Here is a 16,314-nt window from a genome sequence, read left to right as displayed (position 1 = left end):
GGGGGGGGGGGGAGAGTGCGCATGTTTGCGTCACCCTGTTAGCGGACGCGCTAGCGGCGGTTTTGAGCGAAAAGCGCGCATAAATATGCATGAAGATCATTTATATGGACGCCACTCGCGAGCCCTCCCCTCGTTCTCTCTATCTCTTTCTCTGTCCTCCGCCCCCGCGCTCTCCCGCCCTTCGCAACACGCTCCATCCCCCTCTGCCCGTTTCGATAGCCACTGTCGGCCGCCGTTTTACGGCGCGTTATTAACATTTTATCGATGCGCGCGATACTCGACGTTCTCTCTGGATCGCGCGTCTGATATTATTTCTACCTACCTACCTACGTGCGGCTCCTTCGTAACTTACTACCGCTCGGATGGGGGAGTGTGCACACGCGTGGAACACATATTCGTGTTTGAATAAGTTTCCTACAAAAGCGGGAGAAACGCGCGACCGGTATTGCTGAGGGGAACGGGGACGGCTCTCAAATAGAGTCACCAAAGGCGGATTGCTCAATCTTACCGCTTATCTCGTCGCAGACATCTGTATAATACGCCGGATCGCCGGCGCTTCTCGCTATTATGGCACTCGTATATAAAGATAAAGAAGCGATCTCGGTGCTCGAACGCCACTTTGGCTCCGCTTGCAGAGCGAGCGTTTTGCGCTATACCGCGACGTTTGTTGTTTGCTTGCAGGTATGAGCCTGACGGAGGAGAGACACGTGAGTAACGCCGTTTCTTTATTTGTTCTATTTCCCTCCCTTTCGTTTTATTACGTTGTTGCACCACGGTTATTTGACGTTGGGAGTCTCGAAACCGCCGAGAATCTCAACGAGATCGCGAGCTCCAACGTGGCACGAGTGCTTGTCCAAGCCGATGTTTCGCGCCGTGACTCGTAAAATTCGCGTAAAGGGAAGCCACTGAACGCGCGCGACACGATGTTGCGTCGTCGATATTGACATCGCGGTGACACCACGAGCCATCGAAGGCGAATCCAAAGAAAAATCTCCGACTTGGATTATCATACATCATTTTTCATTGTCGAGTGATCCTCCCTCAGAGACGGGAGGGGGGCGAATCGGTGAGGTCAGGTCGACGTCTTCCGGTTCCGCGGGGGTCAACGGAGTCAACGAAAGCTGCCGGTTCGACGCGCTCCGTAAAAGTGACGTACATATTTCGCCGGCCGGGCGTGTACATATGTGAAGCGCGTACGGCTTGTACAACGCACACTCGTCAACCGAGTGGGTACTTTACCGCGGCCTCGTGTATTACACGTACATTACGCGCGTGTAACCCTACTTGCCGCGCGCGGGCGCTCGCTCGCTCACGTCAAGAGTACAACGAGCGCTTCAGCGTACTTCGCGCACGAGTGTATATGCAATTTATACTTTCGGCCGACTACGGCCCGCGGGCGCGAGAGGAGAGGCGTGAAGTGGCGATAGGAGGAGAGAAGGGCGCAGGACGGGAAAGAGGGTAACGTCGCTTCTCCGCCGGGCTATTTGCATAATTGGGAGTAATTCCCCCTTTTCTTCGCCGTCTTCTTCTTCTTCTTCTTCTTCCTCTTTAACGCTCCCTCGATCGCCACGCGATACGCGCACGGACGACATCCGTGCGCGCACGCGATCCTCGGGGGAGTTGATGAGCGCGTGAGTTGTCAGGCGCGTCCGAACACGCGGCGGATCTGCATTTACGATCGCCACGTGGCGATGTGCGTCCGAGGTGTCAATTGGAAGGCTCATCGCGACTTTTGCCGGAGATATGTTTCTCGTGAATCTCTCTCTCCCTCTCTCTCTCTCTCTCCTTGCGCCGAGAAACACGAGACGCGCTGTTCATCGCCGCGGGGATAACGGACGATGACGCCATCGTCGTAATCGCGCGGGGTCGCGGAGACTCGTCGAATCCGACGTCGTACAGGGTGGGAACTAAACCTCGGGTGTTACGTTATGTTGAAAATTGAAGTCACTGTGAATAATGACTAAAGGAAAATTGTTAAATTCTTGCAAAAAAGTGAGTAGTGCGCGCGAAATAGCTTATACCCCTATACCCGACTAGAAATTTATTCCATGGTGCAGCTCAGGTTGACTTTAACTGCCAGGTTCATCTAAGATTATATTATCGTCCAGAGAAGTCATGTAATGGTGCATGCTAATCAGCACTTTAATCAGGATTCATTACAATGTTCTCATCACATGATACTATTTTATCTCCATCACCGTTTTGACACCGTTAGATAATGGAAAAGGTTATGATTAATTTAGGATTTATAAAGAGCATGGAATGCTAAACTAGTAAAAAATATCAACAAAATATAAATAGAAGCACAAATGCTGTTAGAATTAAGAGATTTTCGACTTTAATAATGCAATTTTTTTATGGAAAAAAAATATATAATATGACCTAATCGTTATAAGCCTTGCAAAGATTGTTCTTATTTAATCTTTATCAATACACGATTAGGCTTGCCATAGTACTTTGCGATCACCTAATTAGGACTCTGTGCAATAGCAGATACACCTGATGACAATTTCTAGTCGGGTATAAAGCGGTGTCTACAATAGGTATACTAAATCTTAAGAGAACACTGGACCTTTAAGATAACCATAAAATCGATTTTTGGATTTTAATGATTTCTTATAGAGCTATCTTTTAGCAGTGTTTTGCCGTTTGTTGAAATTAAAATTATTGAACATTACGATATTGACTGAACTGACGAATGAAAGAGGCGTATGTTCAAATTTTTCGATATATTTCGTAAAACAAAAATTTCACTGTACCAGCATTTTATATTGCGAATATTTCGAACTTCTTAACAGATGTTTAAAAGCTTTACATAGAATGCGAACGAAAGTTTCATTAGTATCGAAAGTTGCTTCTAAACATAAATTCTTTTTCAGTTAGAAATTGTGCGAATAGTTGTATATTTAAATGCAGCAATATTTAATGACAAGTATAAGAGATATTTAAACATCTTAAATAATTTAAATGCCGATTCTCGGGTGAAAAAGTTGTTACCAGGCGTGTTACGCGCAAAGTGATGCATACGAGAGTTTTTGTTGAAGAAGATCGATTTTTCTGTTGTTAACAGATAACAAGAATTTATCTAATATTGCAAAACATTCTGGACATTACATGCTATAATCCTGAACAGTTTAGAATCGCGTCACACATTTTATTACACTGAAAATCTATTGCGAAACTTTGAACGCATTTTTTCTCAAAACCATGTTTTCCATCAGTTTTACCACGATTTCTCAAGAACAGAAAAAAATATTGAAAATTTTTTTTTTAATACTTCTAATTAGATTTTCTACAAACCAAATTTAAGCATTATCCCCCAAAAATTGCATTCACTTCGAAAAATAAAGAAAAAAACGACAGATTTCGAAACAGTGTGGTTTTTTGGAGTGCTAACTTTTCAATAAATGTTATTTCTCGTGTTTCAGAGGTTTAATCGATAAAGAATGTATTCAGGAAGAGAATGCCGCTTGCAGCTTTTCCAAATTTGACGATGGGATTGCGAAATCGTGGTAAAACCAAAAAAAGAACTCTTTTTTTCACCATCACTGCATATTTCATAATAAACAAGCTTTTCTGCAACTTTGGCTATCTCATTCTTTTCTTAAAACCACATACAAAAACTGTTACCAAAACGTAAATTCATTGATATTTGTCGAATAATTTGTTACAAGTGATACACCGCACCGATGCTTTCGCGTGTTCAAAGATCCAGTGTTCCCCCTTAAACCGTAAGAAATGGATCAATTACAATCGATTGTTCTCACACTCGACTGAGAGAGAGAGAGAGAGACTGGTCAATTTCTAACGGCTTTTAAGCTTACGGCACCTATCGTAGACACCGCTGAAATGACAACGGGGCCGATGCTCGACGATCGCTTCTCCGCTCGTCCTTCGTTCTTCGAGGAGACGTCGCGCGTTTCGAAGACCGACGACCATGCCGCGTCGCGATCGAGGAAGAAAGGCGAAAAAGAATGACCGCCGGGGTGGACGGGGGTACATATCTTGTATTACGGGCTCGCCGAGCCTGTAATCATCGCGGGACCGCGAAACGCCCATCGACGCCCTCTCATTCCGCCTCTCGCCATTCTATTTTCTCCTCTCCTCGGCCCAGCTCCGTGCCGGCCGCGGGGCACTTTCCCTCCGGGGCCCTCCGCCCGCCATTCCCCCGGAGCGTCTTCCTCCTGCGCTTTTCTTCCTCTGTGTCGGCGCTTCGCGAGCGAGCGCGTCCCGACGCGCATTCACTCTGTAATCATTATCGGCTCTCGCGGCCGCGCGCACCTCTTTCCGCTTTCCTGTCTCCTCTTACCCGCCATTCGTCCGTTTCTTCGCTCGCTTTGTTTGCGCGTTCTCTCCCAGCGTCCCGAATTCCATTACGCTCCATTACGAATTGACCGGCGAGAGCGCGGCAACTTCTCCCACCGGGCAGATTCGCCGGAATTTATTGCCGAGACGCGCGCGCGCGCTAATATTAGACATCGTCCGCGCGTTTTCTACGTGCGCGCCTCGATTGACGTTCGTTCGCTTGAAAAATCGTCACGAGTCAGAAATAGCCGTCGCGTCGAAGCGGAGTTGAAACGTTTTGATACGCGAGCAGATATCGCGCGGAAGGAAAGAGAGTCCGTGGGTGGGTGATGGTAAGGAGGGGAGGGAGAGAAGCGCGAGAGGGAAGGACAAAGTCGAAATCGATTATCGCGTGCGTTCGCGTGACGATTGATAATAACCCGCGTCGACGCGGGGTAATTACGGTTTTGTCACGTTCGTCGCGCCACAGGGAATATGTGGCTAATCCGTTGTTCCATGCCGTTGTACTTGCCGCGGTGTCTGTTGTTAAACGAGATTAACGAGATCAACGGGGGATTAACGGGCGCCGCGCGAGAGAAAGATAGATAGCGAGAACAAGAGCGAGGAGGGGGAGGCGGTGTTCCCGTGTTTCGTTCGAACGAAGCGTCGTCTTGATACTGTATCGCGCGTGCACCACGGCTTATACCGCCTATGTATCGTATATATACACCGTTTACCCGTGAACGCGAGTCTGCCGTTTTCGAGAGGAAGAAGTTCCTCTCTCTCCGCACGTCGCGCGATATCGGAATACGTCGTCGTAATGGGATATCGGGAATCCACTTCGCGGTCCCGATATACTCGGTGTTCTCGCGCGGTGTAACAGTCGTAAATATCGCGTCTCTCGCCGCGCCTAACAACAAGAGAGGAGGAGAAGAAGAAGAAGAAAGGCATCCGTGCGTTTTACAGAGAAGCTCGATATCGCCGACCGAGAAGTATAGTCGACCCCGTAGCCCACAAGAGCCCACTCATCACTCTCATAACTCTCAGAGTCACCACGACCACTCGATGCACCCGACAAAGAAAATGAAGAAAGATCACGATAAGGACACGGGTGGCCACGTAAGTGTGAAAAAACCCGCGAGATCGGCCGCCGAGGCCGTCGCTCTCGATAATCGCGATAACGGCTGACTAATGTTAATTGTTTCGCGCACAGAGCGACGGCGAAAAGAGCGATCAGGATCTGGTGGTGGACGACGCGAGCGAGCCGAACAGCCCTGTCGTGAACGGCGCGTCGTCACCGCGCGAAAACGGTCTCGACAAGGCTGTGTCGATGGCCGCTGGCGTGCAGACCGTGAAGAAGGACGCGGCGCCGCCGTCGCCGAGAAGTAGCGCCAGTAGCAACGCGAGCACACCGTCGGCCAAGAAGATGGAGGAGCGGGAGAAAACGTCGACGCCGATCTCGAAACCGCTGACTCCTACTTCCGGCTCGGCGGTGATCGCCGGCAAGTCCACCCCGAACAGCAAGCTGATGCAAGGCGCGGCTGTGCAAGGTGTACCGACCGCGCTGTCCGCCGTAGCCACATATTCGCCGCACTATTCGTCGGGCGGACCACCACCGCCGCACCATCTCGCCCCGGTGACCGGCCAGCATCCCCACGTGGACGTGATGGCATATAATGGATACGTGACGCCGCGAGCGGCCGCTTCGCTTCAGCAGCTCTACGATCCCCACCCGACGATGCGGGTTCCGATACACGGCAAGCCGTGAGTATACGCATCACCGAAACGCGTCTTATCGCGGACGACCGGACCTTGCTTGCGACTTCTTGCTTACGAGAAGGCAACGCCTGCCGAACAAAATCCGAACCTCTGCAGGAGGAATAAGATAGCTGTTTCCACAGTTGGCAGCACCATGTTACTTTTTGAAACCGGTTAGAACCGTTTCGTAGAGGGAACAAAAATAGCTACCGTTATTCAATTATTCCCGGCAACGTTTCGGATTTTCCAAAATTTCCGAGAGTTCCCGAACTTTCCTCGTTAGCGAGAAGTCATGTCGTTAATTAAAACTTGCCACGATAATGGTAACGATAATAATTTTACCATGCGCGGCGATGAATGAGACCACGCGTAACGCTTTTCGTGAGACCGCGGACACACGCGAGATTTCCTTCCGAAATCGGGCTCGATCTCCGAACGGGAGCGGAATTACGCGGTCGAAGAGAGCCGAGTGTGAATTCGCCGCGAAATCGCGGGAGCCCGATTAACGCCGCTGGCGACGGGGTTAGCCGAGGAGGAGACTTAACCTGCTCGTTCCGCGATGGAATGATTTCGCAGTGCGTACAGCTTCCACATATGCGACGGTCAGATGCAGCCGGTGCCGTTCCCGCAGGATGCGCTAATCGGACCGGGTATACCGCAACATGCCCGTCAGGTCAGCGCTCTCAATCACGGTGAGGTTGTGTGCGCGGTGACGATTTCCAACCCTACCAAGTACGTTTACACCGGAGGTAAAGGTTGCGTCAAAGTTTGGGACATCGCACAAGTCGGTATCGCAGGCGTGAAACCGGTCTCACAACTGGATTGTTTACAACGAGATAATTACATTCGGTTAGTAATAACGAAAACGACATTACGAGAAAAGACAAAGACCCCGACTAGAAATTTATCCTATAGTCCAGCTTGAGTTGGATTGATCTTGACTGGATTGACTATATAGTAATTAGGACCTTAATCAGAATTCATTATAATATCCTCGTCAGATTATACAATTGAGTCTCGATCACGTTTTATCTCAAGTAATGGACAGGATTACGATTGAATTAGGATTTACAAAGAGCAGGGAGTGCTAAACTAGTAAAAAAATGCCTATAAAATATAAATCGAAACACGAATATTGTTAATTAGAATTGGACACGATGTTCGATTTTAACGATGACAAAAACAACACACATACTACTACAATAGGTAGAGTGATTACGATCCCAAAAAGGACCTGATCGGTAAAACTTTATAAAATAATATAGTAGGATAATACACTATAAGATCCTATATGTATTTATAATATGTACTTAATCTCTGTTACAATATCTTGCAAAGATTTCTTATTCCATTTTTATCAGTTTATTAGGTTCACCATAATAAGAATTACTTTACGCTCAGCCAGTTATGACCCTGCAATATCAAGATATATCTGATAACAATTTCTAGTCGGGTTATTTATTCCCTGGAAGATTCTAAAAAAAAACATACTTTTTCGCGCCTTGTTGACGCAGGTCGGTGAAGTTGCTGCCGGACGGAAGAACGCTGATAGTCGGCGGCGAAGCTAGCCAATTGTGCATTTGGGATCTGGTTAGCCCAACGCCAAGGATCAAGGCGGAACTAACGTCAGTGGCGCCAGCCTGCTACGCACTGGCCATATCTCCGGATTCGAAGGTCTGCTTTAGTTGTTGCAGCGACGGTAACATCGCTGTGTGGGACTTGCACAATCAGACGCTAGTTAGACAATTCCAAGGTCATACGGACGGTGCCTCCTGCATCGATATCTCCGCCGACGGTACCAAACTGTGGACTGGTGGCCTCGATAACACGGTGCGTTCGTGGGACCTGAGGGAGGGTAGGCAACTGCAGCAGCACGACTTTACCTCGCAGATATTCTCCCTCGGGTATTGTCCAACCGGCGAATGGCTGGCTGTGGGTATGGAGAACTCGCGCGTCGAAGTGCTCCACGCCACCAAGCCCGACAAGTATGAGCTACGCCTGCATGAATCCTGCGTTCTCTCGCTACGTTTCGCCTCATGCGGCAAATGGTTTGTCACCACCGGCAAGGACAATCTATTGAACGCGTGGCGTACCCCTTACGGAGTTTCGATATTCCAGGTCAGTGTGATTCTCGATCAAACCTCTTGCCATCGTTTCTTTGTCCGCCTTTTCCTCTTTCATTCTTAATTATTCGTTCTTCTCGCCGTCAGTTAAGGAGGTCTCATGTGTTATTTGTATATATTACAGGTTTATCTTACATGTTATTATTTTTATTCTTATTATCTTATTATTTGGTCAAACGCCAGAACCTCCTCAACGCGACCGGGAAACGCAATCGCGCGCGCGCGCGACGCTCGATTGTGCAACCGACTCCGATCAGAGTCCTTCCGAGTGTACGTTTAAGCTGCACCAGTCGAAGAACTGCGGAAAACAAAAGTTTCCCCTTCACACACATACAAACACATCTGTTGACACGAGAGTGTGTATTTTGAAAATCGATTAGGCCGATCTCGCAGACCTAAACGTGCTTCCTTAAGATTGAAATTCCGATCGCGACCGCGTTTATTACTACCGCGAGCCTGGCCTACAAATTACGCAAATTACACCTTCGCACCTCTCGCGCGGAGAATAAGCGCGTTATTACGCGCCGCGACGAGAGACCGGACGAGAGACGTCGGGGACGATCGCGAAACAGTTCATTAAGGAGCTCTATAATTACGCGATACGGACGAATCGCGGGGAGAGAATCGCCCCGACTCGCCGATAAGGCGAGCGAGAAAGAAAAGAGAGAGGGAGGGAGAGAGGAAAAAAAAGAGCAACTGATTTATAAAGCTCATGAATAATCACTCGCTGAACGCGAGCGAGCACTCGCGCACGCGATTTCGTTATCGAGCGGAATTCGAGGCGGTGGAATAATAATAGATATCTGCGAAACGGCTCGTAAATATGTTTACGTTTTTGACGTTTCATAAAGCGAACCCGGCGAGCTCTCTCTCTCTCTCTCTCTATCTATCTATCTATCTATTGCTTTCGAATTTTTACGACGTCCTATCTTTCACGTGCGATTCTTTCCATCTCTCTCCTTGCACGAGCGAGTACACTCCGTACAGCCGTTATCGCGCGCTCACTCGACGTGTTTGTCTATTATATTTACAGTCGAAAGAATCTTCGTCAGTACTGAGCTGCGACATATCGACGGACGACAAATACATAGTCACAGGCTCCGGTGACAAGAAAGCCACCGTCTACGAGGTCATCTACTAAACGCTCTCGCTATTATCATCATCATCATCTTTATCACCATCAGCCCGGCGGCAGTTTGGGGATGAGCAGGTGGCGACAGAGAGTTCTCTCTCCTCGGAAACTCGGGTCTTTCGAACGGCGACATTATCACCGTTGTTGTTATTGTTACAAGGTTATTGTTCCTGTTATTCGCCCCATAGCAAAGAGGAGATTGGCACTGTATCGCCGTCTTGAGGCCGAGTCGTACACGAGGCGTTCAGTGTTTTCTCTGGTTCCGCTATAGTCGGCTGATCCATCGAACCAAATGCATTCGCGCTAATGAATGGATTGAGACGTCCTATATACACTCTCATATTAACGTGCATATAGGAAGCGTGTGCAAAATATACGTCGGATGCTTGCCGCCTTCACACATATTTGACGACTATTTGTCCGAAAATACGTATATTTAGTAACATGCGTATAACGGAGTCGTTCGTTCATTATTCGCGAATTCACTCGCGTAATACTGCTAGTCGCGCATTGGCGAGCAGTATATAAGGCCTCCTAAGGTGAGCTCACGTTCACGCCGGGGAGATCGATCCATTTTTGTTCTCGTACTTACGATACGCATCGCATTGCAGACTGTTGTTGATTCCCAGCAGCGTTCGGGCGAAGCCTCCGTCCCGCTCCGCTGCGTTCATCTTCTCCTGACCCCGTGTAGTTAGTCCGTCTGTAAATTGTGTAAATAACAAGGTTTTAAGTGATATCATTATATTTTTATACTTCCCCCCGAGAGGCAGAGAATGGCGAATGAGGAGGGAGCATGAGGAGAATTATTATTGTATATCTCCGAGTTGGAGAGATTGACGAGAGACGAGACAAGAGAGTTGATAAATAAATGAGTGATGTAATAATCGAGAAATAGCCTCGGTATTCTTTTATTCAATCTTCCCCTCTTTTGCTCGATCCCCCCCGAATAAATCCTCTCGTATCCCCCGCAGGATTATCCTAGATGTTTATTTTCGACGCCACCGGGCCCGCCGGTTCCCTCGGTCCTTGTCTGAGCGCGCGAGCTCGACATCTAGACACGCGCATAAAAACGTGAAAATTTAGTAATGCAGAACGCAGACCGGGATGACCTCTCGTTTCCCGTTTAAAAAACGAAATGACTAGTGGCCGGCACGCCGATAAAAAATCGGGACTGCGCACACAGCGGGCAGGTGTCGGCGGAAATAAAAAACAAGGACCACTCGTTACTCTATCCACGTGAATGTTGTTAGCGCCAAAAAAGAGGCATCAACAATATTTAGTTGCATGCCGGCGCAGCGGGCAGCGGCGGATCGTCATGAAAATTACGACACTATTTCGCCGATAAAAAAAAAGGGGAAAAAAAAGAGCGGTCACCGCCGCGCGGCATGCTGACGGTTTCGCGATTGTCATGAAAACAAATCGGAGCGAACTCGACCTCCGCGCGAGCGTACACACGTACATATTTATATGTATATATATATATATACGCACGCACGCATATCCGCACGCGCGCACGTGCGATCGGTTATATACGAGTATGGAAGAGCGAAAAAAAAAAAAGGAAAAAGAATACACGCGCGCCGATAGCCGGGGCGAAACGATTGTATTTACGCCTTCGCGTCGAATCGCGGCACTGTCGATTCCGGCATCCGTGCGAGTCGCGCCACCCGGTGTATAATTAGCGAGGCCATGCATGCGTGCGTTCAATGGAAGGTTCATCGGCGTAATGTTATTATAATAGTGGCACGTTTTGCATATGTGACCGGTTGGCTGGCGAGAGGTGACGAGGGGTCGGATGGTCGGTTGGTCGGTCGGTCGGTCGGATGAAAGAGCCCCGAGGAAGAGGAGGAGGGGTAGCGTAGGGGAGCAACGGAGTAAAGTCGGGAAGGGAGAGGCGACGATGACGGGGGGAGGGATGAGAGAGAGGGAGAGTGATTTTACGCGGGCTTTGCCGGGCGTATTTGCATGGTAATGATATGCGGTGCGTGCGCGCGCGTTCGCGGCGCAGGGGATGACATGGAAAGAGGGTGGTGCACGAGATAGAGAGAGGGAGAGAGAGAGAGAGGTGGAGGCGACGACGACAGCGGTGGTGGCGACTATTGGAGCCGCGAGATTTGTATATCGTGGCTAAATGCGTCGGTTATTACGGTTAATTCGCCGACGAGCAGGTACGCGTACATACGTGCGCGAAGCGTATTACCCCCCCTCTCTCTCTGTCTTTCTCTCTCATCCACCGCACGGTTTATTCACGGCGGATTATTCGCGTACGCGAACTTATCGCGTCGCGTTGCGCGCGTGACGGCCAATAATAAAATAGCCGAGCGATAACATACAGCGTGATCTGAAAAAAGGAGTCAAGAAACTCGAGGGATGAGGTCGGCAGGGCCGGTTTATACAGTATTCTACTGCAAAAATGGAGCGGTGAAATCGCGCTTTTGTCTATCATAGCTCGCGTTGATTAAACATTCTTTATTTCCGCGAATACCATTTGCCTCTGAAAATTTTCCAAGTTTTTTTTTTATTTTTTTATTTCCACAGCGCACCGCGATAAAAGCGGCCGATCGATTCGATTTTAACTCTGTTTTGTCTTCGTATTTATTCTGGCGCGGGAGTCTTTTTTCCTTTCTTTTTCTACGGACGGCCGCGCGAAATAGGGTCGATCCGCGTAGAGAAGGTACCGCGATGATTATCCGCATCGTCGTCGCCGTCGTCCACGTCAACGTCGTTGTCGGGTCCACCTACGCGATCCAACAGTTGGTGGCACTCATATACAAAGAGCTAATTTTCCCTCTGTCCGTCGCGCCGGCAACTCTCTGCGGCGCGGCGCGCACACAACGCGGCAAATTAACAGCCACGCAAATGAGCGAGTTCACGCGCTCGCTTTCGCGCTGGCCCGACCCCCCGCCTCTCTTCGTCACAATTGGACACTAATAAACGCGCCAACGTGCTTTATCCCTCTCTCTCTCTCTCTCTCTCTCACACACACACGCACCGGCCGTTATCCCGTGCCCTTCCGTTCGCTCTCTCCTACAAGCCGCCCTTCATCTCCCCCTCTCTTTCGCATGACACGGCGCAGTGTCCGCCGCGTGCGTGCACGCGGAAGTATCTCGTCGAGATCAAGCCGCGAACAAAGATACGTCGCGCGATAACCGTTCTCGCGCGAATCCATCTCGAGCGAGCGAGCACCCATCCCTCTCCCACTCTTCCGTCGGCGGTGGCTCATGAGAGAAACACAGGGAGAAAGAGAGAGGGAGCGCGCAATATTGGGCGATCGGTCGCACGGTGCATCGAAATGCAACGAAACACGGCCGCCGGCTCGTTAAGCCGTCTCGCGATCGCGCTCACGCAATTATCGTCTCGAGTTCAAAATTAGCGCGATAAGCGAGCGCAGAGGCGGCGACATTGCGGGCTACCTGTCGTCGTACGCCGCTGCTACGGAGGTGGGAGCGACGGCCGGGAGGGAGGAAGGGCGACGGCGGCGATGGCGGTTATCCAGATAGCAGATAGCTAGGACGGCGGTCTCGTTTGCGGCTTGACCACCCTTGCGGCGCACTGCCCTAACCGCCCCTAACCACCGTACCGCACCGTCCGCAGCCACATGGTGTGTGCAACCGGCGATAACGTCGCCCTCTCGCCGTTCGTCGCAAGCCGATGCGAGTCGTTACACCGGCCACGCTTTCGCTCAGCACGCGTCATTCGCTCTCGCGCGTTCGTTTGCTCGTCCACTCGTTCCGCCGACGCAAGGTGTATTGTCCGACGTACAAAAGTGCCGCCGGGCCCACGACGAGCTAGCCTTTCGTCTCTATAGCAAATTCTGCGGGTGACTTGGGGCCCGGTTCTTCTCCCGCGGCATATGCGCAGAAGCGTCCATTTTGAATGTCTCGAATAGCTAATCCGGAAACGGTAAATACTGGACAAAGTGAAATCCGTTCTGAACTGAAGGCTGAACAAATTCGTCCGACCGAAAAGACGAAACTTGATATATACGAGAAGGAGTGTAAAACTTCTTTTTCGACCAGACGAACGGTTGACTCGATGTTTCGCAGAGAGATCGGCCATTAGCCCAAGGATTCAGGTCTGAATGGCGCGATCGGTGAAACCTCGACACCCCGATAGAAAGAGAGAGAGAGAGAGAGAGACGCGGGGTTCCATGCCGAGAGACGAGCGTTAAGTTCGAGCGTCCCGCTGCTTGCGGTTCGACGGACAAAAATAACAGTCGTTTGTAAACCGACGGAATATTACGGGCGAGAACGATGAAGCTTTACGCTTTAACGACGGTATTTTTCGAGAGAACCGTCGCCTTCGCGTTTTCCGGCGAGCGAGAGCTGACCGAGCCGACCAACCGAACAACCGACCCAGCAGCCGGCTGGCCGAGCCGGCATAATTGAAATCCTTCGGATTTTTCGGCTATCTACCATCGGCGTTCCTTTTTCCTCTCCAAGCGGAGATTGGCTCTCTCCCCGGGCCGTCGTTAACCGGTCGATTCGTCGGTCATGCGGATGCACACGGATAGCGGCGGTAATAATGGGTAGAAGCGTTTTATCCTCCTGGCCCTCTCTCCGGGTACGTAGCAAACGGATGGGTTCCGATCGTAACGAACGAGAGCGTGTGATCGTCTAATTGTTACGAGACGAGCGCCGAACGGAAGGCGCGCCCGGCACACTCGTGCAGCCCGAAGGAGCGACGGCTGGTGATTCGCAGTTACGCGCTGCGAGTCGCGGCAGATGATTGAGAAGCGCGTCGCATTCGCGCATGATTGTCGAGCGATTCCGATTTCCTCGGAGTCCGGCAGACTCATCGTCGGAGCTTCCCCTCCTCCTCGGCTCGTCGGAAACGATTGTTCCTTCCGAGCTCATGGATTGTCGATATCGAGGTATTACGAGGCGATAAAGTACCGTGCCTCGCAATTTTGCACTTTTCCCGGAGGATGATACTTGACGATTCGAGGCGGACATCTTTATAACGGACGTGTCCTAAATACACTATGCAAAATACGACAAATACACGCACGCACACTCGACGGTGCAGCGACGTACGTATGCGCATGCATACATCGCGTAACCCCTAGAACGACAGCGGACCGTGCCTAACAAACCGCAACGATAGCTACCAGTCGTCGTCGCGCACCGTCCCATCCCGTCCCGTGACGTTGCACCACGCGTGTACATATGCGCCGCGCGCGTCGTTGAATATTTGAGGATCGGCTTCTTCGCGTTCTCCCGCGACGCGTTCGCTCTTCCGAGATTGCTCCTCGCGAGAGAGCGGCTAACCGCGTCGTGCGCAAACCTTCGCCGTCGTCATCTTCGCCGACGACGAAGCCAAGACGGCGGTGAGGAAGAAAAAGAGAGGAGAGCAGACGACGACGTCGGAACAGCATGATCATGCGCGTATACAGGCGGAAGAACGACGAGGGAGGAAAGCAGAAAGAGAGACGGAGCGAAGGGGAAGGGAGATAGCCGACACATACGGTAGTCGCAGATCGGCGAGGTAGACAAGGGGCTCGAGCAAGCAAAATGGAGGGCAGGCGAGCGTGGAATATAAAAGGAGGAACGTGAATTCATATCTCGTCCGAGGGATCTCTCTCGCTGCCTCGCCGCTGAGAGACTGCTTTCGAACGAGCGCGAGAGACGGAGTAAGTGGGATTGGGGAATCGAGAGGCAAGGAAAGGATAAATCCCTCGGCCGCGAGGAGACGGCAGGACGAGCAGGAGTGAAAGAAAGAGACAGACGGTGAATGAGAGAGAGAGAGATAGACGGATAGATAGGCGGATAGAGGAAGAGGAGCAGAAGGGAGAGAGCAGCCGTCCTCGAACCGTGCGCACAGCAGATCCGCGCGGACTCGACTGAGCCGTCTGGCCGTCGTCGCCGCCGAGTCGGCCAATCTGCGTGCGGTGCGGACCAATCGCGGCTCGTGTCGACGAATACTCGTCCGAGCGCACCACTGCCGGCGCTCCTCGCGCCGCACCAGCCAGTCGATGCCGAGCCACGCGGGGAAGTAGGATCTTTTGTCCCGCCGAGCCGTGAATACACGTTGCCGTACATATACAATGTCCCCGGTCTAAGGGTACCGCCGTGTACTCTCGCTTGTAGGCAAGTGAGAAAGCACCGCGGCGCGGCGACGGCGGCGGGGAAGGCAAGAGGGAGCCGCCGTCGTCATCGTCGTCGTCGCCGCCGCTACAAAATTCTCGGATGTACTGTCGTTAGCTTGCGGTTTTCGGTTTTCGAGCAGGGAACCTCCGCGTGTCTCGACAGCGACTTCAAAAACCTTTCGTCCGATCCAAAAACAAAGAAGGGACAAGAAGGAAGAGGAAAGAATGAGCGCGGCCGGTGTATCAGAGGATACTTTGCGACTGACACGCCTCGCTACCGATTCTTTTCGGGAAAAGAGAACGCCTCCGAGTGTGAGGGTATGAATGAAACGCGCGCGTCTACGACGATACCCGCGGAAATATGAATTCGCGAGTGGTTACGCAACGACACCTTGCGCGATCATGGCGCTCTGCCGGCGATTCTCCGGCGGGCGACGCGTATCGTCAAAAATTGACCCTGCACGCGCGATGAATATTAATACAAATATAAAACACGAGCGTATATACCTGCCATAATTTCGCAGGAAATACGAATTATAGATGGTTGCGTAACGCGACGACGAGCAATATTATAATAAAACGTTAATATTATCGCGCGGAGCGCGCGCGCGTCGCAAAATTGAAAAGGTTGAATGTTTTCTGCCGGCGCGCCGATAGCCCGGCGCGCGTATCATTATTTCCCGTCGAGCTTGATCGCGGCCCCGTCGGAAAACTAATGCGATTACGATCGCGATAATGTGATTACGATTTACGTAAACTCCCAGGCCCCGGGTATCGTTCCCCTCCGTGCCGAGCGAACGCGCGTTTATTTACTCACGACTGGCTTTCGATTCTCACGCGCGGCGACGTCTGTCTTGTAAAATCGCGCGGGCACCAATCAAGCCGGCTACGAGACGGGCTTAACGAGCGTTTCTAAACGCCTTCGCGGG

The 16,314-nt window shown here is 50.9% G+C and overlaps 1 protein-coding gene across 2 annotated transcripts in view; it reads left to right on the top strand.

Annotated features, from left to right (window-relative positions):
* LOC106745175 (protein groucho-1-like) overlaps positions 1–10,189 on the top strand; it is a 27,984-nt gene extending 17,795 nt beyond the window's left edge. For both annotated transcript variants that reach the window (XM_014620524.1, XM_014620523.1), the window contains exons 7-12: positions 682–707; positions 5,251–5,403; positions 5,498–6,048; positions 6,619–6,891; positions 7,557–8,160; positions 9,199–10,189. In XM_014620524.1, the coding sequence (XP_014476010.1) occupies positions 682–707; positions 5,251–5,403; positions 5,498–6,048; positions 6,619–6,891; positions 7,557–8,160; positions 9,199–9,306 (1,715 nt within the window). In that variant the 3' untranslated portion in view covers positions 9,307–10,189. The remainder of the gene's footprint in view (positions 1–681; positions 708–5,250; positions 5,404–5,497; positions 6,049–6,618; positions 6,892–7,556; positions 8,161–9,198) is intronic.
* Positions 10,190–16,314: the final 6,125 nt, after the last annotated feature.

Source organism: Dinoponera quadriceps, unplaced genomic scaffold (genome assembly GCF_001313825.1).
Source record: "Dinoponera quadriceps isolate SergipeBrazil2010 unplaced genomic scaffold, ASM131382v1 scaffold1425, whole genome shotgun sequence".
In the NCBI taxonomy this organism is placed as follows: Eukaryota; Metazoa; Arthropoda; class Insecta; order Hymenoptera; family Formicidae; genus Dinoponera; species Dinoponera quadriceps.
This window is presented reverse-complemented; position numbering and strand designations above follow the sequence as displayed.